The 26,021-nt window shown below is 41.2% G+C and overlaps 1 protein-coding gene across 8 annotated transcripts in view; it reads right to left on the bottom strand.

Annotated features, from left to right (window-relative positions):
• Positions 1 to 10,516: 10,516 nt before the first annotated feature.
• The window catches only part of LOC124282742 (diacylglycerol kinase zeta-like), a 388,746-nt gene continuing 373,241 nt past the window's right edge, over positions 10,517 to 26,021 (bottom strand). For 7 of the 8 annotated variants that reach the window (XM_046718812.1, XM_046718803.1, XM_046718816.1 and 4 more), the window contains 5 exons: positions 25,365 to 25,485; positions 25,090 to 25,126; positions 22,304 to 22,403; positions 22,014 to 22,077; positions 10,517 to 13,389 (listed from right to left, as the gene is read on the bottom strand). In XM_046718812.1, the coding sequence (XP_046574768.1) occupies positions 13,337 to 13,389; positions 22,014 to 22,077; positions 22,304 to 22,403; positions 25,090 to 25,126; positions 25,365 to 25,485 (375 nt within the window). In that variant the 3' untranslated portion in view covers positions 10,517 to 13,336. Of the gene's footprint in view, positions 13,390 to 22,009; positions 22,078 to 22,303; positions 22,404 to 25,089; positions 25,127 to 25,364; positions 25,486 to 26,021 lie in introns of all 8 variants that reach the window. The other variant, XM_046718775.1, reaches the window with a different exon arrangement.

The raw sequence follows: 26,021 nt of genomic DNA on the forward strand, positions 1-26,021 counted from the left end.
TCTAGTAAAAGTTTCTAGTCTTGTACATAAAAATAACAGTCTGTATTGTCATGCTAAGGTGAACTGAAAAGATCCATATATTCCATCTAGTTTACATATAGTCCAAAGTCATGACCTATATTATAGCACTTTATTCCATTGATATGTCATATACTATATAGTCCATCTTGACATATACCACAGCACTATATTCCATCTATGTAACATACACCAATCACTATATTCCATGTACATAACGTATACCACTATATTCCATCTCAACATAGGGGCAGAGGGGTAGCCTAGTGGTTAAAGCGTTGGCTCGTCACGCCGAAGACCCGGGTTCGAATCCCCACATGGGTACAATGTGTGAAGCCCATTTCTGGTGTCCCCCCACCGTGATGTTGCTGGAATATTGCTAAAAGCAGCGTAAAACCAAACTCAGTCGGTCAGTCCATCTCAACATATACCCATAAGTGGATCTAGAGGGGAGATGCAAGGGTGTGCATCCCCACTTTTGTCCTGAAAGTTTATTAAATGATCATTGAAACTCTTGCGAAATTGAAGTGTGCACCCACCCCACCTTTCACAAGAGTGTGTCCCCGCCATGATATTGCTAAAAGGTGCGTAAAACCTCCCTCACTCATTTACTCTCGAGTGCACCCACTCCCCCCTTCTGAAAAGGCTGTATCCGCCCCTGATATCTTGCCATTTTATTCCATCTCCATAGTTCATATTGTATACATGCCATATACCACCATATACCACAACAATATATTTTTTAAACTTATCCTATCTCATGACTTGCCACATCGTTTGTTCCTGTTACATTGTCCAATACAGTCACTGCAAGACGAGTGAGGGTCGAGGGACGAATAATTCGTCTTGCATCGAGCACAAACTTTCCTTTTCCTTGACTGATTATCAGTTTTCCCCATGATGTAAGGGTGAAATAATGTCCCTAATGTACAGCACGTCCACACAGTCGTGCAACAAGAAAGAGAATGATCATTCAAGGTAGTCACGTGGGCAATTAGTGGAGCATGCTGCAAGCTTTATTAGGAACTAGGAAGCTAATTAAGGAGAGCAGCATGGAGTGCACGGGCAAATGGACATGGAGGCCTATGGGAAAAAGTTTACAGTCGTTCCACTAAAAATCGAAGCAAGAGAGAGAGGTGCAAGTCGTGAGATAGGATGAGTATATATAGTATGACCATAAATTATTGAGAATTTTAGGAATATGTTTAATTGGATTTCTAGTATAAACAACCTTGACCAGCTATCAAGTGCTTGGTTTCGTTCAAGAGAGACAACTCCGTTAATCCTTTGTCAGTTTGGGAAGAGTTATCCCCCTTTGTTTACTTGCTATCAGACGACATTTTCAGTGATCCTCAGTATGGATGATTTAGAGAAGAGGAAGTTGATTTTAGAGTATTATAACAAGGACATCAGACCAGCTACAGTGATTTTAAGTAGAACAGGCATCCCTTTGTCCACTGTTTATCGTGTTTTGAAAAAATATTGCAAATGGATATGGCATTGAGCACCAGGGAGGCGCAGGTAGGCCCAGAAAATTGACTGTCAGTGACAGGAGGCAGCTTGGTATTCTTGTTTCGAAAAACAAACGAAGGAGTTTAGAAAACTTCAGGCTGGATATGATTGATAGAGGAACTGTGGCTGTCTGTAAGGAGACAATTAGATCTGAGCTGCATGCAGTGGGTTGGCAGAAAAGTCGAGGAATTCCATCACCGATCATGAAACCTGAACAAAAGGAACGAAGGTTGAACTGGTGCTTACAGCATAGAAATTTTAACTGGGACAATGTGATTTTCTCAGATGAAAGTTCTGTGTGGCTGTTTCCTAATACACTGAAATTCTGGACCAAACAAACTGAAAAACCTTTGTATCAGCGCCCAAAGTACAGTCCGACATTTAATGTGTGGGGTGGCATATCTGTGTTAGGGGCAATGCCCCTTTGTGTATTTGAAGGAAATATGAACAGTGAGCGGTACACAGATATTCTCCAAGGACATTTACTTCCATCTGCTCACGTGTTCTATGGAAATGTTTGGATTTTTCAGCAGGACAACAACCCAAAACATCGTTCAAAGCATTCACAGGCCTTGTTTCGGACCCAAAATATGACATTATTAGATTGGCCAAGCTATAGTCCTGACCTAAATCCAATAGAAAATGTTTGGGGACTTATGAAGGAAAGTGTCAATAAGAAAAATCTTAAATTGCTGAAATGAAAGAAGAGGTGGTCCGATATTGGGACAGCATGGACCACGACTTTCTAACGTCTTTGATCAGTAGTATGCCCCGACGCATTGAAGCCTGCATTGCTGCCCATGGTGACTTGACAAAATACTAACTGTTCACCTGTCTTTGAATCTGGAGTTATGTTCTGCTAATATTCACATTTAATACATGAGTAATGAGAGAAAAAAATATAAAAATTTACAATCTTTAAATTCTCAATAATTTCTGGTTGTACTGTAAATATACAATTTATATTAAAATTTCCAAATTTCATCTTCTTGCCCTATACAACATCCCTGTTTTATATTTTAATGACATACATAGTGGCATTGCTTTCATCTACATCATGGCGTCACATCCACAAACTGTCAGGGGGAGTGTCTAGTTCTGTTTCATCCAATCATCCCCAACACCAGATGGTGCAGCAAAAACTGACTTCTTCAAGGACTTGTACGCACATACACCAGCCAGCTGTTACTGTTGACGCACATAGCTGTACTGAATTTAACAAACCAACACATCTAGCACAGTCACCAGAACTGATAAGTAATCAATTGTACCAGGGTTCTAGTAGCTGCCTGAGTTCGGTTTTGTTATCCTCACAGCTGTTATAGGCTGCCCGTGACCAACCATCACAGCTCGGAAACAGCGTGTAAACATCCAGTGTTGGCTGTCCCTGACCAACCATCACAGCTCAGAAACAGCGTGTAGACATCCAGTGTTATGTGCAAATGAAGTCTGTACTGTTATCAATGTGTAACATGAACTTGTTAAGTAAGTGCTAGTGATATTCAGTTTTCACCATAGAATGAGTGAGTGAGTTTAGTTTTATGCCGCTTTTAGCAATATCATGACCGGGATACCAGGAAAGGGCTTCACACATTGCTCCCATGTGGGGAATCGAACCCGGGTTTTCAGCGTGACAAGAGAACGCTTTAACCTCTAGGCTACCCCACTGACATAGAAAAAGTGTGACAAAGCATTTAACTGTAAACATAATCATTAATTAAGCACCATCGGAATCCAAGGGCCATTCTTAAAATGTTGATCTCAACAGGTGATCATACCCAATTAGCATACTGGCAGACACATTTCACACAATATCGGAAAAGCTATGGCTGCATGTTCACTTGCAGAGAAGGTGCCAATCATGGTTGGTTGTAAATTTCACAAATGCACTACTGATTTAAAGGAAGACTAAAAATTGACGTTTTTATCATGGCAAGACTTATAGAAATTACATGGTGGCAAGTTATTGGCATGCCTGATGCATGGATTCCTGTGGCAACATCAGCACTAACTTGAACGCTAATTAGTTGACTTGTGAGGAATTATGTTCACACCGCTAGAGTGAATGATTGTCCCAGTGGAGAGAGGGAGCTCAGGTCCTAGTCAAACAGGTCACATGACAAAAGGGCCCCAAAACGTAAAAATCAAAAGGGCCGCAAGAAAGTCAAAACGGCCACAAACCCCTGGTCAAAAGGGCCCCATAAAAAGACACAATAATAACATCTTTTTTCAAAAGTGTATTATAATAAGAGGTTATTCATCTATACAACATATACTTTATACATACTTGTTCAGTTATTCATAAGATATTTTTTCAATATTTGACAGAAAATGATGATGAAGTATAGATGTATGGGATGTTTATGTATTTCATCTAAGTAATAAAACACTTATCATTGATGATTATGACAAATCCTTTGGCAGAGAAATACATTTCACAATAGTACCACAACACACCTGTAAGGAACTAACATATTACATGAAAACATACATACACAATATACATCCCCTTTGATGCCACATTTGTGTTTTGACAATCATGTAAGCTGTCACTAATCCGAAAGATTTCTTTGCTCTTCATGTGAATACTGTCAGAATATTTTAGAGTATTGTTTTCATTGTTAATAAACCTTACAATTGAAATACATGTCTCAGTGAGTTGACTCAGTGTCAATATGTGACTATAAAATCCTGGACAGACTTGTTTTTGATATCACTTCCCTCTACTATGGCAGTGAAGTCTGTGAAGTGTTTGAAAACTCAATGACGTTGTCCCACGGACGATTCAAATACCTCAGAGAAAGAATCGTTAGACTTTACTATATTTTCACTCTTAAATAAGTGAGTAACAGAATGCTTCTGATAACCCTGCCGTATTCCAATTGACTGCTTGTACTTTTCATCAATACAATCAGGAATACTTTATGGAAATATATATCACATAGAATCGATCTTGCATTAGATAAATGTCACCACATTTAATGCAAAATATAGTCTGTTGTTGATAACAAGTGCTTTAAACAAATTCCAATTCACTGCTTGTACTATCATCAACATCAGTTACTTTCCTGTATTAGACCACCAGTCTCAAGGATCTGAAGTAAAACATTCAAGGTGTTAATTAGATGTTCAGTTACACTACACTATTCTTTGGCATCATTTTTCTTCAAATATTGAAAAAATATCTTATTTAAAACTGAACTAGTATGTATAAAGTATACATTGTATAGATGTATAACCTTTTACCATAATAACTAATAAGAAAACATGTTATTTTTTTTATATGGGGCCCTTTTGACTAGGAGTCTGAGGTCCTTTTTGACTTTTTTATGCGGCTCTTTTGACTTTTTGATTCGGCCTTTTTGACTCGGGGTTTGCGGCCCTTTTGACTTTCTTGTGGCCCTTTTGACTTTCCGCTTTGGGGCCCTTTTGTCATGCAGCCCTTTTGACCTGTTCCCGGGAGCTCGACCTCACAGATAACCACAGCCAGGGGTGTCTGGCATGGTGCAGGCTTTGAGAGCACCGCAACTTGGCGTAGGGTTCATTGGTCTGATGAAAGGCCTTATCTTCTTCACGTTATCAGTGGTATGTCATTAGGAGATGATCCATGCAGCTAAACCTTTTGGTGGTGGCTCAGTCTTTGGAGTACGAGATACCATTGTTGTGCCACATTTTGATAACCATCCCCTTGGCAATCATCCTGTAGTTGTGGATGCTAACTCTGTTCTCAAGACGTCATTGCCCATTGGCAGAAAGCCATTGAAACGTTATTTTGGCACACAAGGAGCCGTATATGAACCATAACACTGACTGACTGACTGAGTTTAGTTTTACGCCGCTTTTAGCAATATTCCAGCAATATCACGGCGGGGGACACCAGAAATGGGCTTAACACATTGTGCCCATGTGGGGAATCGAACCCGGGTCTTCGGCGTGACGAGCCAACGCTTTAACCACTAGGCTACCCAACCGCCCCTGAACCATAATAAACATCTTGTACCCTAAGTACCCTACCCAAGAGATCCATCCACCTGTTCAAAATCTGCACAAACTGACACAGACACTCCATGAGGAAAGTCCGAGGATTCTGATGAGGCTAGCAGAGTGAGTGAGTGAGTATGGTTTTACGCCGCTTTTAGCAATATTCCAGCAATATCACGGCGGGGGACACAAGAGAGACTAGTAGTAGGTACTGATGTGGTCAAAAGTGGTTGTTCATAAAATCACAACAATTGTTTGAGAACTGTGTAGATTGGTGGCATAGTCATTCCGGATTTGTTGATATTCACAGTTTTGTGTATTCCCGCAGATTGCAAGAAAATTGTAAAAGAATTCAGTTTTTCTGTTTTAATTAGAGTATAATATGCTACAGTTACCATTTTCATGTGCACAATTTGGTTTTCAAAGTCTATACAACATGTACTTTTATTCACACTTGTCATAAAAAGGTGATGTTTGATTAATGTTCATGTGTATATAAACGGTTAAACCTGATCCATTATTCCCATAAATCTTGGTTACATGTATAGATTCGGGCCCCACTGAGAGATACATGCAAAAAAATGCGGTTGAAGTCTGAACAGATGGCGGTCATATTTATGATCTGGCCCCAAGAGTTAAGTACCAATACTGAAGCAATATGGCGGGGACACCAGAAATGGGCTTCACGCATAGTATCCATGTGTAGGATTGAACCCAGGTCTTCAGTGTGTGCTTGCTTTAACCACTAGGCTACTCCACCTCCCCTTAGACTTGAACCCATGACGACAGGGGACACAACTCCACACAGTGAACTTGAGACCATCAGATGACGGCTCTGCTATCGAATATCTAGTCTAACCTTTCCGAGGTATTATATGTACTGGTCATCTGCTGCTTTCTGACAACTCATGGACATAATTGTTCTTGCCTCCTTGACTTTGTAGATTTTAATACGTATACAGTGAGTGGGTTCAGTTTTACACCACTTTTAGCAATATTCCAGCAAAATCATGGCGGGGGGACACCAGAGGAAAATGGCCTCACACTTGTAACCTGGGTCTTCGGCATGATGAGCGAACGCTTCATCCACTAAGCTACCCCAACGCCCCTTGTATACAAACCTGGGTTCCATTCCCTACATGGGTATCATATGTAAAGCACATTTCTGTGTCCCATACAAGGATGTGAAAAGATAGCGTCACAACAACTGTGATGTTTCCAACTTGGAACAAACCAATACAAGTCTATACCGAAATGCACAAAACCTCTGCCTAGTATTGACTGTTTGTCACATTGTATGTTTTTGTTTTGGTACAATTATCAAAGTGAAAAATACCAAGGGTATATCTGTAGTATAACAGCCCATTGATGCTTATTGAAAGTCGGAATTCAATCCTAAATAAATTAATACTTTTATTAAAAACATGCATGTACTGAAATATGAGCTGTAGATTATTTTCTGCTGAACATAACCTGGCTCCAAATATACAAACTTGTCATGGAAGACTCCTTTCTGTTGAGGGGCGGTGGGGTAGCCTAGTGGTTAAAGCGTCCGCTTGTGACACTGAAGACCCGGGTTCGAATCCCCACATAGGTACAATGTGTGAAGCCCATTTCAGGTGTCCCCCGCCGTGATGTTGCTGGATTATTGCTAAAAGCGGCGTAAAACTAAACTCAGTCAGTCAGTCCTTTCTGTTGTCCTCCTATGGAGTTACACCACTACTAACGACACCTGGTAGTCAATATTTCTGTCCAGGAGCACCAGGTGTCGAGCAAACAACCAGTCCAGGGAGAGGCGTATCGGTAATCAACAGTAGCCTGTAGCTGTATATCGACTGTCAGTAAGGGAACAGCTTGAACAGAGACACTAGGGTTGCAGGATATGTGCTGCCAACATTGGTGGTGTACTGTCTGGGACATGTCACACCATGTTGAAACAGTCAACAAAGTCATAAAAGTCTTCAAATGAAAATGATAACGATGCCTCTGTGGTCTAATGGATAGAGTGTCTACCAAAGGAGCAGAGGTTGGTGGTTCAAACCCAGGCTGTGTCAAGACAGTACAAGATCAGGGTTTTTGGAGAGGGGAGGGAATGGGACGGGAGGGACGGAATGGCAGGGGAGGGAATGGGATGGGAGGGGAGGGAATGATAGTGGGGAGGAATGGTAGGGGAGGAGGAATGGTAGGGTAGGGAGGGTGTCCATGAAGTCTAAAGGATAGGCGGAAAAGCTCCTCAGGAATTTTTTTTCGTGGTGGTGGTGGTGCGTGCGTGTTGTGTTTTCGTTTGTTTTTTTCGTCTTTGCGTGTTTGCACGCCCCGCTCTGAAGATTGAACATAGTCTTTTGACTAGGTCACAATGAATATTATTCCTCCACGCCATAGTGGATAGAGCATCTGCCAAGAGAGCAGAGGGCTGGTGGTTCAAACCCAAGGAGTGTCACATGAACAAACAGTACAAGATCGTGCATAGTCTTCAGCCGTGTTCACAATGAAAATTAATGTCTCATTGTCCAGTGGATAGAGCGTCTGCTTAGAGAGCAGAAAGGTTGGTGGTTCAGTCCCTGGCTGTATCAAACCAAATGAAGCTAAAAGATGGCAGAAAACTATGTGTATAATGAACACGATCATTACGAACAGATTATTTGCCCGACCACTTGCTTTGTTTTAGTGGAAATGTGTAGAACAAACTAAGTGAGTGAGTGAGTTGGGTTTTACACCGCTTTTAGCAATATTCCAGCAACATCACGGCAGGGGACACTAGAAATGGGCTTCACACATTAGAACAAACTAAGAGCTGAAATTAGTGGTACCTTTTAGTTCATCATAACAATAGTACACTGTATCACATGTCAGGCTGATACTAGTGTTGATCTCGGACGTTTACCAACTGGAACCCACAAGTAGGTATAATGCTACTTGCAAAGTTAGATACAGAATCATGGGGACTCAGCTTCAAACCAATGATCATGTTGTCCAAGGGAAGCAACCCTGCTTGTGATACCCTATAGTGGAACTACCTTTGCAATTGTAAATGAAGGTTTTCTGCAATTTGGGGCTTTACCCTCTAACAAACGAGAGACAGCTTTACTCAATCAGAGAAGTCTACATGACTAAGTGTTACACTTGGATAAAAGCTGTTTCCATCATTATAGGGCCTGTAAGGAGGTCATGGCACTTCGCGAGACCTTGGTACTCCCGGTGACAAACCACGTTTCATACTTTTCGGAATGGTCTAATGGTTGTCAGTTAACAGTAAGGAACTGATAATCCTTGCAGGAATAACAAATTCCGATCTAACCATCCCCAAATTAGCCAACTGTTACGACTGTCAACAGCTGTGACAGCCAAGCGTGGTTGTACACTTGGTCCGGTCTAGTAAAGTCATATTTGGCGGTCACACAATTTGGAACCAGAACTGGTTCTTGAATATACGCTTGTCACCGGAAATCTGGTACCGGAGTAAGCTGGGATCAGTCTCATATATCCCAAGTTGGTGCACACAAAGGGAGCCGGGAACCAGCTCAGTACCGGAAGTAGCACCTCGTGAGACTCACCGGCACTATTTCACTCCTATCTTCCATGTTGTCTGTGTGAGAAACTTGAATGTTGATGTGACCTAACAAACTTGGCCCCTCTGGTACAATCAGGATTACAATCAATATTTATCTGGCAACAACAAATCCTGTTAGCTATGTGGTGATAGATCACTAATGCTGATGATTACAATCCTCATAAAATTGGAAACACAAAATTGAAGCACTAGTAAAATATCTTGCAATTCAGAGTTGTAACATCAGATCATAATTTGCCTTCCACACAGTGTATCAAGTGTGTACTGACACGAAAAGTATGTATACATTGTACTACCTGAGATAACAGCCATATACAGCCTAGCCAGGAGATAACAAGGATAGCTCATCTGTCCAGCTGAAGCATCCTCTTTATACCTTATCCCACCTCTAGATATCCATCCTCCCTAGATGTATTCCCTAGATATCCATCCTCCCTAGATGTATTCCCTAGATATCCATCCTCCCTAGATGTATTCCCTAGATATCCATCCTCCCTAGATGTATTCCCTAGATATCCATCCTCCCTAGATGTATTCCCTAGATATCCATCCTCCCTAGATATCCATCCTCCCTAGATGTATTCCCTAGATATCCATCCTCCCTAGATGTATTCCCTAGATATCCATCCTCCCTAGATGTATTCCCATAGATATCCATCCTCCTAGATGTATCCAGATCCTCCCTAGATGTATTCCCTATTCCATCCTAGATATCCATCCTCCCTAGATGTATTCCCTAGATATCCATCCTCCCTAGATGTATTCCCTAGATATCCATCCTCCCTAGATGTATTCCCTAGATATCCATCCTCCCTAGATGTATTCCCTAGATATCCATCCTAGATATCCATCCTCCCTAGATGTATTCCCTAGATATCCATCATCCCCTAGATATCCATCCTCCTAGATGTATTCCCTAGATATCCATCCAACAATGATGTATCTTTGCAGAGATTTATTCCTCCTAGTGAGGGATGGTCCTCCTTACCATGTAGATTAGATATCCATCCTCCCTAGATATCACCATGGCAACAAGAACCAGGTGACTGAATCAGGCCAGTGAGAAGGGTCAGTTTGGCACATTCAGATTTTTGTGGGGATGGTTCTTAGTGTATTGAAACATTGGTCAGGAAACCAGGCAAACACTGTGGTGATGTATCATTGGAGGAAGGCCCACTAGATGCAAGAAGAATACTCAGTGTTCCTCACACACGATAGGTGAGCTTCAGTACATAACACACGCAGTGCATCTCCATAACTCTCTTACAAAATCTCTCAAAGAAATAATCACCCATGACATGGGCATAAAAGATAACGCAATTCTCTTCTTGAATCTTGAACTAACTGTGTCTCCCAGTAGTATAAAAGTCAAACTGTTTTGAAAAAATATTTCAGTACTAGTATATAAACAACTTTATATTTATTTACTTTTAAGTTTGCAATTCTGAATACAAATCACAACCATTGGTGGTGTATGTTATCAAGGCCTTGATAATTTCTGTGATCTTAGCGGTAAGATAACTGTAACTATCTGAAAACATGGTGCTAAGATGATCACAACTCCCATGGTTTATCACTGACTTAGGACAGTGTTGACATGACTAACTTATAGTCTGAACGCTGACTTTGGACTGTCACAGAGCTAAGACCTAAGTATGAGCCACGGCTCGAAGAAGACAAGAATAAATAATTTATCAACTGCAGAGTTTCAAAGGCTCTACTTTCAGAAAGCTTGCATGAAAGCAAAGAGCCTGTGTTAATTCAACTGGCTTAGAGAATAAATATTGTATTATGCAAAATATTAATACTTTATGGTCAAATATGGGAGTTATATCAACTGTTCTAATTTTGTCAAAATTGAATATTATGAATTACTCATTTCATTGGTTCTGAATATACACTATTTTAGTTTAATCAAGAAATTAGTGAAAGAGTAAGGTTATAATATAATCAAACATGGTGAGTACACAGGAATATTACAAATCTGATTAAATGTCGCTGCAATATCATATTTAGATGAAAAAATAATGTAATAAATACAAAATAGTTACATATGGTATTCTGTGCCTCATGGAAATGTCAATTGCTCTGTACATAGTGGATACATCCAATCAAAAACCAGGACACATATGATTGAACCATCATTATCAACAATCATCCAATCAAATGTCAGGAGACAAAAGGCTAAGCAACATGCAAGGGGTCACCATGGTACCAGCCCTAGATCTCAGATAGGTGACATATGATTGGTAGCATTCATTATTTCTGGATGCTGATTGGATAACTGTGGACCAATCACTGTTGAGGTCGTGGCTAGTGACAAGTGCATGACTGTTTACCCAGCCAAATATGGAAGTGTAATAACAAAGTGTCAATCATTCCAGATGATTGACATCCACCATCACATTATAGATCATATATCACAAAGTATAAATACATATTTCACATAAACAAATACACATTTTTCTCAGTTCACGCATTCAACCCTTCTGTAAATCCACTGAGTAGACAATCATAAAATGTAATAAAAACCCAAATCATTAATCAAACTAATTAGAAACCAACGGGTTATATATCTAACTTAAGAGACAAGTTATCATTAACGTCCAAAAATCTTCACCAATATTGTTATCTGCCAAATCCTTAAAGCCATTCATCAAGATTTTGTATGTGATAACAATCTTTACAAGCTTATTATAGCATCAGGAAATTATTGTATCAATTATATAATGCATGATTCAGAAAAAAATCTATAATGTTTGTTTTTTTTCTAAACAAGGAAATATCTAATGGGAATACAAACACTAATGTTTGAAAAATATTTCTGATTTGTTTCCAGACTGAACTATAATGCAAGTTGAAGGCTAACAAGTTGGGTTACAAACATTTTGGCTATATTACACTTAAGAGGCACTTGGTAGTGTTGAAATCATTATTTGGACATTAACAGTGCACTGTGTATGTGTTGAGTAAGGAACAGTCTTCATATAATCATGGACATCTCAGACAGAGAGCTGCCTTATAATATTACTAGGGGTGGGAATATGGCTTGTACATCAGATGTCGCTAACACCCGATGTGGATATCTGACGAGACTAATCTAGAGGTGAAGCTCCATAAACACATCAGCGTATATAAGAAAGTGTGATGCCTCATTGAATAGAGCGATTCTGTAACTGACGACAAGCCAGTCGGCTGGTTGTCACTTCTGATATGCAATAAGTATAAAATACAGTACAACTCTCAATAAACCATGAAACCCTGGCTGAACATTGGCTAAACTTACAAATAGGACATAAAAAGAAAATCAGCTGTTGCCAGAACATTTAATAAAAGACTTTTATAAATATGTTAAAACATTTCGATTTTACAGTATTGAAACACTGTTGAAATTGAATAAAATGGATCTCCACAAAGGGTTGACACAGCTTGAATAGTGTTTTCCGAAACATTATCTGAAGGTCACATCTTCATTAATGCTGAGTCAGCTCTTTTAATCTTGCAGGAAAAAAATTAAGAAAAACAAGGAAACAAATGACCTGAGAAAAATATAATGAAAGGTAAAATTTGAATCTATCTCAAGTTAAACATGAAAGAGAAACTTTAAGGATAAAAATGCCAAGCACGTTTTGAAGTTATTTTTTCAAAGTATTCACTGTCACAGATTATAAATAGCTCATAAACATGAATAAATATCAACAAACAACCATCTGAATTCACACCCATGTCACTGCTCCAAGGAAAGATATGGAATGTCTGTCGAACACTTCTTCCATTGACACCCAAAACACAGTTGCACAAGATGCACATTATACAAAATAAAACACACAACAGGTAACTGTACAGTTTAAAAAAACGATAAACGCCAATCCAAATCTATGTCATATGAACCCCATCAAGGGGCAACAAGGAATTTGATTGGTTCTCTAAATGTAGGCTAATGGAAAAATATATTGCATATGGAACAGTGTTTTTTTATGGTCCACGTGTAGGCAATCACAGTTGAAAAAGGCAGGATCACGTGATCCCACCAAATATGTACTTACTCCAGTGAACCTGCGTTCACCTGTAATATTGAAGAACAAGCTGTCGGAACGCCAGTTGAGAATTTGATCACTTGTCCGCACGCACACACACAGGAAGAGCAGTACGCTCCACCAGTCATAGCAGGTTTGGTTGCCATCTTTGGTTGAATGACCTTGTTGTCATGGTGATGGGGTCATAACCTTGATAACGGAGGTCAAAAGTTGAAGGTCATACTGCTGTTTCTTGATCCTCAGACACAACTAACTGGAAGTGTTCTTGGTCTGAAACATGTCAATATTTCACATATATCCTCAAATGTCACTGACCTTCATTATTCTTGGCTATGACATCTACCAAGTTGTTAGTTCATCTGCTTAATGTAACACTTGTAGAAGTTCGGAAATTTATCAGACGTGAGGCAAATATTTGAAATTTCAACACTTGCAGGCTTTACGAACCTTAACATAATGGCACACCTGAACTCTGCCAGAAGATGACCCAGTTTTATGTTACGGATGTTCTGTAATAGGCTAGAGACCCATACAAATTCATGAAATAAATTGGTAGAGGCATTATTTCTTTGTGTGTTGGTTGTTTAATTCAACACTCAGCTTCTTCCACCTTTCCACCTGATGTCAGCCTTTAACAAATGAGGTCTGGGTCGGACAATCCATTGATTGATATTATGAGTACAATCCATGGCGTCTGATCATACAAATCTGACAAGGTCCACGAAGTCACCTCTAATGACCTGGGTCTGTTGGATGCATTTTTACCCAGAATCCCAATGGGACAGCTGTCGTACTGAACAAAGATGGCAGCAAGTTGTAGTTCTAAGGGTATGAAATTACTCACGCACTGGGGCCAAGCAAACATAACTTGTGTTCCAGTGTTCTAAATAGGCTGTTACAGGGCAGCTCATACCCACTGCAGGCAAATGATACCCACTGCAGCCAACCAATACCCACTGCAGGCAAATGATACCATTGCAGCCAACCAATACCCACTGCAGGCAAATGATACCCATTGCAGCCAACCAATACCCACTGCAGGCAAATGATATCCATTGCAGCCAACCAATACCCACTGCAGGCAAATGATACCCATTGCAGCCAACCAATACCCACTGCAGGCACATGATACCCACTGCAGGCAAATGATACCCATTGCAGCCAACCAATACCGACTGCAGGCAAATGATACCCATTGCAGCCAACCAATACCCACTGCAGGCACATGATACCCATTGCAGCCAACCAATACCCACTGCAGGCAAATGATACCCATTGCAGCCAACCAATACCCACTTGCAGCAGCAACGAAGAACCACTGTAGGCAACCAATACCCACTGTAGGCAACCAATACTCATTGCCATGATGATTTATTACCAGCATGAGTTACTAATATATTCCCCAAATCCCAACCAATGACTAAAAGATACATGCTGTTAAGTGCAACTTGGTTGTAAAATTGTGATACCATTTTGGATACTTTTAGTATTAGTACACAGAGGCTGAGAGATGAGAATAAAAACATCACTGACAGAGAGACAGGCAGACAGAGACAGACAGACAGACAGGAGTGAGTGAGTTTAGTTTTTAAGCCGCACTCAGCAATATTCCAGCTATATGGTGGCGGTCTGTAAATAATTGAGACTGGACCAGACAATCCAGTGATCAACAACATAAGCGTCGATCTGCGTAATTGGGAACCGATGATGTGTCAACCAAGTCAGCGAGCCTGACCACCCGATCCTTTTAGTCGCCTCTTACGACAAACATGGGTTACTGAAGATCAATATTCTAACCTGGATCTTCATGGGTTGACAGACAGGGAAACAAAAGAAGGAGGAAATGGACTATAATAATGTTCACTTGTTGATGAACACCACATTCAAGACTATTGGTATGGCAGATGTAAACATTTAAGTCTGGACCAGACGATCCAGTGATTGATATTGTGAGCACCGATATACATTGTCGGGGTATGATGACACTCTGTCTATCAAGTCATTGAGCTGACCACCTAATCCTTTCAGCTGTCTTACCACCAGTGTTTGTGGTAATCTATTCAAATCCACAGGGTTAAAATATAAAACACACACACATTCTAGATATGTCTGCTACTACAACTAAATGATCATGCAAGAACTTAATTTGTTCAACTGAGAGTGCCACAGAATGTACATACACAATAATCAACTCAACAATTTGCTCAGCAGGAGTGTAAGGAGGGGGAAAAGAAAACAGACATTCACGGTCTGAACCTGCAGACTGGCAGCAAGCTGGGGATCAAGCAGGATACTGCTGTCTTGTCAATATATTATTGTCTGGTATGGCCATATGTGTATAGTTTTGGGTCAGTCAGCAAGTCTTGTTATCTGTGTAGCAAGGTAGCATCTTGTCACCTGCCTCTAGTTCTGGGTCAGTCAGCAAGGTAGCATCTTGTCACCTGCATCTAGTTCTGGGTCAGTCAACAAGGTAGCATCATGTCACCTACATCTAGTTCTGGGTCAGTCAGCAAGGTAGCATCTCGTCATCTGCCTCTATTCAGCAAAGAAGCATCTTGTCATCTGCCTCTAGTTCAGTCAGCAAGTTCTTGTCACCTGCCTCTAGTTCTGGGTCAGTCAGCAAGGTAGCATCTTGTCATCTGCCTCTAGTTCTGGTTCAGTCAGCAAAGAAGCATCTTGTCATCTGCCTCTAGTTCTGGTTCAGTCAGCAAAGAAGCATCTTGTCATCTGCCTCTAGTTCTGGGTCAGTCAGCAAGGTAGCATCTTATTCTGCCTCTAAGTTCTGGTTCAGTCAGCAAAGAAGCATCTTGTCATCTGCCTCTAGTTCTGGGTCAGTCAGCAAAGGTAGCATCTTGTCATCTTATTACATGCCACTAGTTCTGGTTCAGTCAGCAAAGAAGCATCTTGTCATCTGCCTCTAGTTCTGGGTCAGTCAGCAAGGTAGCATCTTGTCACATGCCACTAGTTCTGGTTCAGTCAACAAGGCATCTTGTCATCTGCCTACCTCTAGTTCTGGGTCAGTCAGCCAGGTAGCATCTTATCATCTGCCTCTAGTTCTGGGTCAGTCAGCAAGGTAGCATCTTGTCATCTGCCTCTAGTTCTGGGTCAGTCAGCAAGGTAGCATCTTGTCACCTGCTCTGGGGTCAGTCAGCAAGGTAGCATCTCGTCATCTGCCTCAAGTTCTGGGTCAGTCAGCAAGGTAGCATCTTGTCATCTGCCTCTAGTTCTGGTTCAGTCAGCAAAGAAGCATCTTGTCATCTGCCTCTAGTTCTGGGTCAGTCAGCCAGGTAGCATCTTATCTTGGTCATGCCTCTTTTCTGGTTCAGTCAGCAAAAGAAGCATCTTATCATCTGCCTCTAGTTCTGGGTCAGTCAGCATGGTAGCATCTTGTCACCTGGATCTAGTTCTGGGTCAGTCAGCAAGGTAGCATCTCTCGTCATCTGCCTCAAGTTCTGGGTCAGTCAGCAAAGAAGCATCTTGTCATCTGCCTCTAGTTCTGGGTCAGTCAGCAAGGTAGCATCTTAAAGGCAAGAATTTTATGGATATCAACTTCTTTATTGTGAAGGGTCAAGACATTTGAAGTATATTCAGCTGATAAAGGAGTAAGAATATACTTCAAACATTGTGACCCTTCACACAAAGAAGTTGTCATCCATAAAATTCTTGCCTTTATGTGTATCACTTCTAAATGCCCTTCAAAGACTCCAAGGTAGCATGTTGTCACTTGTCTCTAGTCCTGGGTCAGTGAGCATGGTAGCATCTTGTCACCTGTCTCTAGTTCCTGGGTCAGTGAGCAAGGTAGCAAGGTGGTGTAAAGGCAACAGTTCTGGGTCAGTGAGGGCAAGAGGTGTAAGGCAACAGAACTCTTTCTTGAGAACACTTAGCTTACTCTGGAGGTAGGCTGCCGGTCCTTGTCCTCTGCCTTCTGGGCCTGCTGCTGTGGTGTATTGCCCTGTTCAGAGTGAGTGAGTCAGTGGAAGAGTTTAACACTGGACAATACGCCCGTAACATCATGGTATGATCAGTATAGTTAATAACATCTTAAATTCTACCAATGCATGTCAATATAAAATGTAAAGGTTTTAGTAATATGCATGTACATTCTTTCCTCAAGATTTAGAACAGGATGCGTGAACCATATCTCTAACCCTGAACTGTCGGTCAAGGTTGTAACTCACCTGATAGTCTGTTCTGGTGAGGGAGGCACCTGCGTCAACCAACATGTGACATATAGTTCTCCGCTGGTACCATGCTGCCTTGTGGAGGGCAGTCTGACCTCTGCAACAGATAAAGCAATAACATCTCATTCTAGTAAAACACAAATATTATATCAGGTGAATTGTGAATTGTGACGAAGGGGCAAGGACTAGCCCAGAAACGTTGTGACATACAATAAAGAAGAAGTTGTCATCCATAATATACTGAACATCATTGAAAACGCACCACCTGTATTAGTGTGGATTCCAAGAGCATAAATGAGCAATCAGTGTAAAGTTTACATACTTTTGTAGTCCAATGATTGGTAAAGAAAAGAAACAAGAACCAATCCAGCAAAACTGTAAAGTTTTAATTCAGCTGACCATGAAAGAAAGATGGAGTCAAATTGGAAAGTCAGTAACGTGTATGACCATCGTTAGCAGACCACCGTTAGCAGCAACACAGCTGTACAACGACTCCTCATTGAACTGATAAGTCTCTGAATAATGTTTTGAGGCAATGCATTCCACTCTTGTTGCAAGGCATTCTCAAGTTCACCAAGGTTGTTGATCTGTGGGCGTGAGAGGCGCTAGCGATGTAATCCCACAAGTGTTCAATGGGAGACAAATCTGGTGACAATGCAGGCCATGGAAGTAGAGGAATGTTGTTGTTTACCAGAAACTGTGTTGCAACACGCGGCAGTGTCTTTCGAGCATTGTCCTGCTGGAATGTGTGCAGATCTTGATGTTGGTTAAAGAAGGAACGACGTTGTTCTGAAGAATGGTGTCACAGTAGTGAAGGGCATTCACTCTGCCACAACAAACTACCAGAGCGGTTTTGTGATGATAACTGATCCCTCCCCACACCATAATGCTGCCTCCACTCCACCGATCTGTTTGCACAACACAACGTTGGTAACGTTTCTCCCGCCGATGCCATACCCCGTAGCATTTCAATTAAGTGAAAGCGGACTCGCCGGAAAACACAACACCATGCCAACGCTTGTAACAACCACAAACGATGCTGTTCAGCCCATCGTCGGCGCTTCACGGCGATGTCTATCAGTCAGGATGGGTCCAACATAAGTGCGATGTGAGGTTGTTCCCGGTATTTGGACAGCATCGCGACAAATGCAACCATCATGAACAATAGCGCGTCGCCTGCACGTGGATCATCAACTGTGACGTGGGATTGTTTCTCAATTGTATTCAGTCTCGTCTTTGTCATCATCAAGTAAACGCCTCTTATTTGTACATCTGTGTTGCGTGTTATGTGGGCCTGCATCGCGCGGACACCGTATGGCGGAGATGACGCGGACGGATTGAAGCACTGATCAAACCACGCCGGCCTTGGACAGTGTTGGCGGTTCTGGCAGCCGGCACGTAGATCCCTAATATGGGACCAAACAATGTCACGATCTTGGTAAGGGTGTTAACACGTGCCTGGCCAGGACGCTGGAGGTCCTGGTGGTTCCTGTTTGTTGATACCTGTTGGCAAGTCTTATGATTGTGGAATGATGGCAACCAAATCGTCTGGCAATAATCCTGCTTGATGTGCCAACCTGCAACATGCCCAACGCCTGTTCTTGTTCCTCTGGTGACAATCTTGGCATTGCAAAATAAAATTTACTTGCAGGAGGTACAGCTAAAATGAGAACGTTTTTTGCCGATGGTAATTTATACCCCTAATCAGCATGTTTTACGCATGCAATTTGTGCTTTTCGAGTGTGTTGTGCTTTGCTTTTCGTGAGTTGTGCATGAATTTTGTTGTTGTCATGTGATGTGTTCCATGATGTGTTCGGGCAATCCATTCTTTACTGTACAGCAATATTTATTGTCTTTTGTGTTATTAACAACATTTCCAACATTCATTTTCACTCTCAAAACAATCCTATTACCATATTTCAAAATTTACAGGTGGTGCATTTTTAATGATGTTCAGTATATTTGCGTTTTACTTGAACACCAACTTCTAAATGCCTCTCAAGAACCTCATCTCATTCTGGTCAAGTATTTCATTAAACTGATGCTTTGTTTGGTAGAGTAACAAACCCCTTAGCCATTAGCCAAGCAATACAGTTGCTATACTAAATCAAATCTAGCCCAGATTTAATCCCTTTAATCCCCAAGATATCTGATTGAAAATGTCTGGTTCATGATCAATGCTCCACATTGAAAATTTTGATAATTAATAGTTACTGAAAGTAATACAGTAAACTTAGTTATAATGAAATCATAGGGACAATGTGTTTTAGTTCATTACAAGATATTTTCTGACTAAGATATTCAGAAAAAAGGTCAAGAAAAAAATACAAAACAGCTTGTTAATATTGGACACAATAGCTGTAAACATTTACAAAAAGGGTTTCCAAGGAGATGAAAATAAAGGCATGAAAAGCTGTTGTCATATGTAAAGGTCAAAGCTTCTAAAATCAGTAAAAATGAAAATATCAAAAACTTGAAGTGGCAACGGTGTTAAAAATTACATCAGAACTGTATAAGGAACTTTCAAAGACTGACTGACTAACTGACTGAGTTTGGTTTTACGCGGCTTTTAGCAATATTCCAGCAACATCACGGGCGGGAGACACCAGAAATGGGCTTCACACATTGTACCCATGTGGGGAATTGAACCTGGGTCTTCGGCGCGGACGAGCCAACGCTTTTAAAGGTCACATAAACCCTAGGGGTAAAATACATAAATCACTAACTGGCATCGTTATAAAATGAAACCCCCGGCCATTAAAACTACTCATTTCGACCTTTAATTGACTTAAATCAACCTTTTGACAACAGTGCACAATTCTCACGCTTGAACGAAATTTCCAACCAATCAGAGCGCGACTCTGTGACGTCATATGAGGAAAAGCTTTGAGGGCCGGATGTAGAATTCATCTACATTTTAGGGGGTAAATTATCTTGTTTACAGGCTTGTATAAACCTGAAATCGTGACAATTGTTGTGGAAAAATGAAAGCTATATGTTCTCACAATCTACTGGCATTTAATTTTGTCTCCTGCTTTGCCTAGTTTCCGAGTTACAACTTGTTTTCATAGGCTTCTCTGTCACAATTGATTGGTGTCGTTGAGGCCCTATTTGTATAATGACTGGATCCAAATTGATCCCATTTCTGTGTTTTTTTAACCTCGGTATTTAATCATGTCATGTAAAAATCTGTTTGTATTCTCAAAACAGTTATCGGCCCATAAGTTTTCACATGCAATACAGCAATTAATACTCCCTTGTTGTAACCGTGTTTAGGTGGTATAAACCTACACATGTTATTTGTCATCATTCACTTGATGGTCAGTTAATGAATTTATAACAGGTATAATTAGTGGTAACACACTGCTAGATGTCACCTGCATCTAGTTCTGGGTCAGTCAGCAAGGTAGCATCTTGTCATCTGCCTCTAGTTCTGGTTCAGTCAGCAAAGAAGCATCTTGTCATCTGCCTCTAGTTCTGGGTCAGTCAGCAAAGAAGCATCTTGTCATCTGCCTCTAGTTCTGGTTCAGTCAGCAAAGAAGCATCTTGTCATCTGCCTCTAGTTCTGGGTCAGTCAGCAAGGTAGCATCTTGTCACCTGCATCTAGTTCTGGGTCAGTCAACAAGGTAGCATCATGTCACCTACATCTAGTTCTGGGTCAGTCAGCAAGGTAGCATCTCGTCATCTGCCTCTATTTCTGGTTCAGTCAGCAAAGAAGCATCTTGTCATCTGCCTCTAGTTCTGGTTCAGTCAGCAAAGAAGCATCTTGTCACCTGCATCTAGTTCTGGGTCAGTCAACAAGGTAGCATCATGTCACCTACATCTAGTTCTGGGTCAGTAAGCAAGGTAGCATCTCGTCATCTGCCTCTAGTTCTGAGTCAGTCAGCAAGGTAGCATCTTGTCATCTGCATCTAGTTCTGAGTCAGTCAGCAAGGTAGCATCTTGTCACCTGCATCTAGTTCTGGGTCAGTCAGCAAGGTAGCATCATGTCATCTGCCTCAAGTTCTGGGTCAGTCAGCAAGGTCATATCTTGTCATCTGCCTCTAGTTCTGGTTCAGTCAGCAAAGAAGCATCTTGTCATCTGCCTCTAGTTCTTGGTCAGTCAGCCAGGTAGCATCTTATCACATGCCTCTTTTTCTGGTTCAGTCAGCAAAGAAGCATCTTATCATCTGCCTCTAGTTCTGGGTCAGTCAGCATGGTAGCATCTTGTCACCTGGATCTAGTTCTGGGTCAGTCAGCAAGGTAGCATCTCGTCATCTGCCTCAAGTTCTGGGTCAGTCAGCAAAGAAGCATCTTGTCATCTGCCTCTAGTTCTGGGTCAGTCAGCAAGGTAGCATCTTAAAGGCAAGAATTTTATGGATATCAACTTCTTTATTGTGAAGGGTCAAGACATTTCGAAGTATATTTAGCTGATAAAGGAGTAAGAATATACTTCGAAACGTTGTGACCCTTCACAATAAAGAAGTTGTCATCCATAAAATTCTTGCCTTTATGTGTATCACTTCTAAATGCCCTTCAAAGACTCCAAGGTAGCATGTTGTCAATTGTCTCTAGTCCTGGGTCAGTGAGCATGGTAGCATCTTGTCACCTGTCTCTAGTCCTGGGTCAGTGAGCATGGTAGCATCTTGTCACCTGTCTCTAGTTCTGGGTCAGTGAGCAAGGCAAGGTGGTGTAAAGGCAACAGAAGAGTGCGGAGTGAGAACACTTACTTACTCTGGAGGTAGGCTGCCAGGTCCTTGTCCTCTGCCTTCTGGGCCTGCTGCTGTGGTGTATTGCCCTGTTCAGAGTGAGTGAGTCAGTGGAAGAGTTTAACACTGGACAATACGCCCGTAACATCATGGTATGATCAGTATAGTTAATAACATCTTAAATTCTACCAATGCATGTCAATATAAAATGTAAAGGTTTTAGTAATATGCATGTACATTCTTTCCTCAAGATTTTGAACAGGATGCGTGAACCATATCTCTAACCCTGAACTGTCGGTCAAGGTTGTAACTCACCTGATAGTCTGTTCTGGTGAGGGAGGCACCTGCGTCAACCAACATGTGACATATAGTTCTCCGCTGGTACCATGCTGCCTTGTGGAGGGCAGTCTGACCTCTGCAACAGATAAAGCAATAACATCTCATTCTAGTAAAACACAAATATTATATCAGGTGAATTGTGAATTGTGACGAAGGGGCAAGGACTAGCCCAGAAACGTTGTGACATACAATAAAGAAGAAGTTGTCATCCATAATATACTGAACATCATTGGAAACGCATCACCTGTATTAGTTTGGATTTCCAAGAGCATAAATGAGCAATCGGTGTAAAGTTTACATACTTTTGTAGTCCAATGATTGGTAAAGAAAAGAAACAAGAACCAATCCAGCAAAACTGTAAAGTTTTAATTCAGCTGACCATGAAAGAAAGATGGAGTCAAATTGGAAAGTCAGTAACGTGTATGACCACCGTTAGCAGCAACACAAGCTGTGCAACGACTCCTCATTGAACTGATAAGTCTCTGAATAATGTTTTGAGGCAATGCATTCCACTCTTGTTGCAAGGTATTCTCAAGTTCCCCAAGGTTGTTGATCTGTGGGCGACGTGAGAGGCGTTGGCCGATGTAATCCCACAAGTGTTCAATGGGAGACAAATCTGGTGACAATGCAGGCCATTGAAGTAGAGGAATGTTGTTGTTTACCAGAAACTGTGTTGCAACACGTGTGCAGTGTGCGCTCGAGCATTGTCCTGCTGGAATGTGTGCAGATCTTGATGTTGGTTAAAGAAGGGAACGACGTTGTCCTGAAGAATGGTGTCACAGTAGTAAAGGGCATTCACTCTGCCACAACAAACTACCAGAGCCGTTTTGTGATGATAACTGATCCCTCCCCACACCATAATGCTTCCTCCACTCTACCGATCTGTTTGCACAACACAATGTTGGTAACGTTCTCCCCGCCGATGCCATACCCGTAGACGCCCGTCAGCATTTCGCAAGTGAAAACGTGACACCATGCCAATGTCGTAACAACCACAAACGATCCTGTTCAGCCCATCGTCGGCGTTCACGGTGATGTCTATCAGTCAGGTCGGGTCCAACATAAGGGCGATGTTAGGTTGTTCCCGGTATTTGGACAGCATCGCACAAATGCAACCATCATGAACAATAGCGTGCGCCTGCACGTGGACTCATCAACTGTGATGTGGGATTTTTTCTCAATTGTATTCAGTCTTGTCTTTGTCTTCGTCAAGTAAACGTCTCTTATTTGTACATCTGTGTTGCGTGTTATGTGGGCCTGAAGACCTTACAGCGTTGACACCGTAATCCTGCTGCACGGAGACGGCGTCGGACGGATTGAAGCACTGATCAAACCACGTCGGCCTTGGACAGTGTTGGCGGTTCTGGCAGCCGGCAACGTACGATCCCGAATATGGCGCCAAACAATGTCTCATCTTGGCGAGGGGTGGTAACACGTGCCTGGCCACGACGTGGGCGGTCCCTGGTGGTTCCTGTTTGTTGATACCTGTTAGCAAGTCTTATGATTGTGGAATGATGGCAACCAACTCGTCTGGCAATAATCCTGCTTGATGTGCCAACCTGCAACATGCCCAACGCCCGTTCTCGTTCCTCTGGTGACAATCTTGGCATTGCAAAATAAAATGTACTTGCAGAGGTACAGCTAAAATGAGAAAATTTTTTGCCGAGGGTCATTTATACCCCTAATCAGCATGTTTTACGCATGCAATTTGTGCTTTTCGAGTGTGTTGTGCTTTGCTTTTCGTGAGTTGTGCATGAATTTTGTTGTTGTCATGTGATGTGTTCCATGATGTGTTCGGGCAATCCATTCTTTACTGTACAGCAATATTTATTGTCTTTTGTGTTATTAACAACATTTCCAACATTCATTTTCACTCTCAAAACAATCCTATTACCATATTTCAAAATTTACAGGTGGTGCATTTTTAATGATGTTCAGTATATTTGCGTTTTACTTGAACACCAACTTCTAAATGCCTCTCAAGAATCTCATCTCATTCTGGTCAAGTATTTCATTAAACTGATGCTTTGTTTGGTAGAGTAACAAACCCCCCTTAGCCATTAGCCAAGCAATGCAGTTGCTGTACTAAATCAAATCTAGCCCAGATTTAATCCCTTTAATCCTAAGATATCTGGTTGAAAATGTCTGGTTCATGATCAATGCTCCACATTGAAAATTTTGATAATTAATAGTTACTGAAAGTAATACAGTAAACTTAGTTATAATGAAATCATAGGGACAATGTGTTTTAGTTCATTACAAGATATTTTGACTAAGATATACAGAAAAAGGTCAAGAAAAAAATACAAAACAGCTAGTTAATATTGGACACAACAGCTGTAAACATTTACATAAAGGGTTTCCAAGGAGATGAAAATAAAGGCCATGAAAAGCCGTTGTCATGTCGTCTAAAGGTCAAAGCTTCTAAAATGAGTAAAAAATGAAAATATAAGAAAAATTGAAGTGGCAACGGAGTTAAAAAAGACTGACTGACTGACTGAGTTTGGTTTTACGCCGCTTTTAGCAATATTCCAGCAACATCACGGCGGGGGACACCAGAAATGGGCTTCACACATTGTACCCATGTGGGGATTCGAACCCAGGACTTCGGCGTGACGAGCCAACGCTTTAACCACTAGGCTACTCCACCGCCCCCAACTTTCAAAGACATCACAGTACCCACACACAGCTAATGGAAGTGTAGGCAGGTGACATTTAGTCAGGTGAGCTAATCACGTCTGTATTAACATATGGTCACTTACTTCTCATGGTCAAGCATATCTAATATCACAGGTGGTGCTGAAACACACAAAAACAGAAAACGAAATAAGTTTCATAACAAAATTTAAAAAACACTTACGAAACATCATACTCTTTGAACACTGAATATATCGAGTCTGGATTATAAGTAGATAAATGAATTTGCTCTGCATACGATAATCACTTTAACTTTTTTTATGACATGCATATCTATCTGAATAATATCTATATAGTGATGTTTAATGAATTGATGAATGGTATTACATGATGGCATTACCATTATCAATTAAGAATTTGACGATTCCTTTGTGACCGAATCGGGCGGCGTGATGAAGTGCGGTCATCCCGTACTGGTCAGTGGCGAGGAGCTCTCCGCCACGTTGGTATATCTCCACCAACTGCAACATCAACACAAATACTCACTATTTACATTACAGCACTATTCGTGAAGATCCGGGTTAGAATTGATCTTCGTAACCCATGCTTGTCGTAAGAAGCGACTATGATTGGTCAGACTAGCTGACTTAGACACAGGTCATCGTGATCCCAATTCGCGTAACGGGTTCATGTAGGTGATCACTGGATTGTCTGGTCCAGACTGGATTATTTACAGCTGTCACTTGGTCGAATTGACAAGTAATAAATCACTGTATCCCAACATAGATATGTCTATGAAGATAGAAAAAAGATGATCCAGTCCTATTCCTCTGCATTGATCATCTAATGATTGTATCACTGGTCCAGACTGGATTATTCCATAAAATCAGAATCTGCCTTTTGCCAACCCGTCCAAAGGCGGAAAGGTGTGAGCATATAGTAATGAAATATTTCTCATTGACTGACTGTTATGTATACAAGATTGCTGTTGTTTGAATCTCATCAATCAATCAATTTGTGTAATCAAATCAACTATAACAGGGAATGGTCGGACCCA

The sequence above is a fragment of the Haliotis rubra genome, unplaced genomic scaffold (genome assembly GCF_003918875.1).
Source record: "Haliotis rubra isolate DU_JTF1 unplaced genomic scaffold, ASM391887v1 Scf109, whole genome shotgun sequence".
Lineage (NCBI taxonomy): Eukaryota > Metazoa > Mollusca > Gastropoda > Lepetellida > Haliotidae > Haliotis > Haliotis rubra.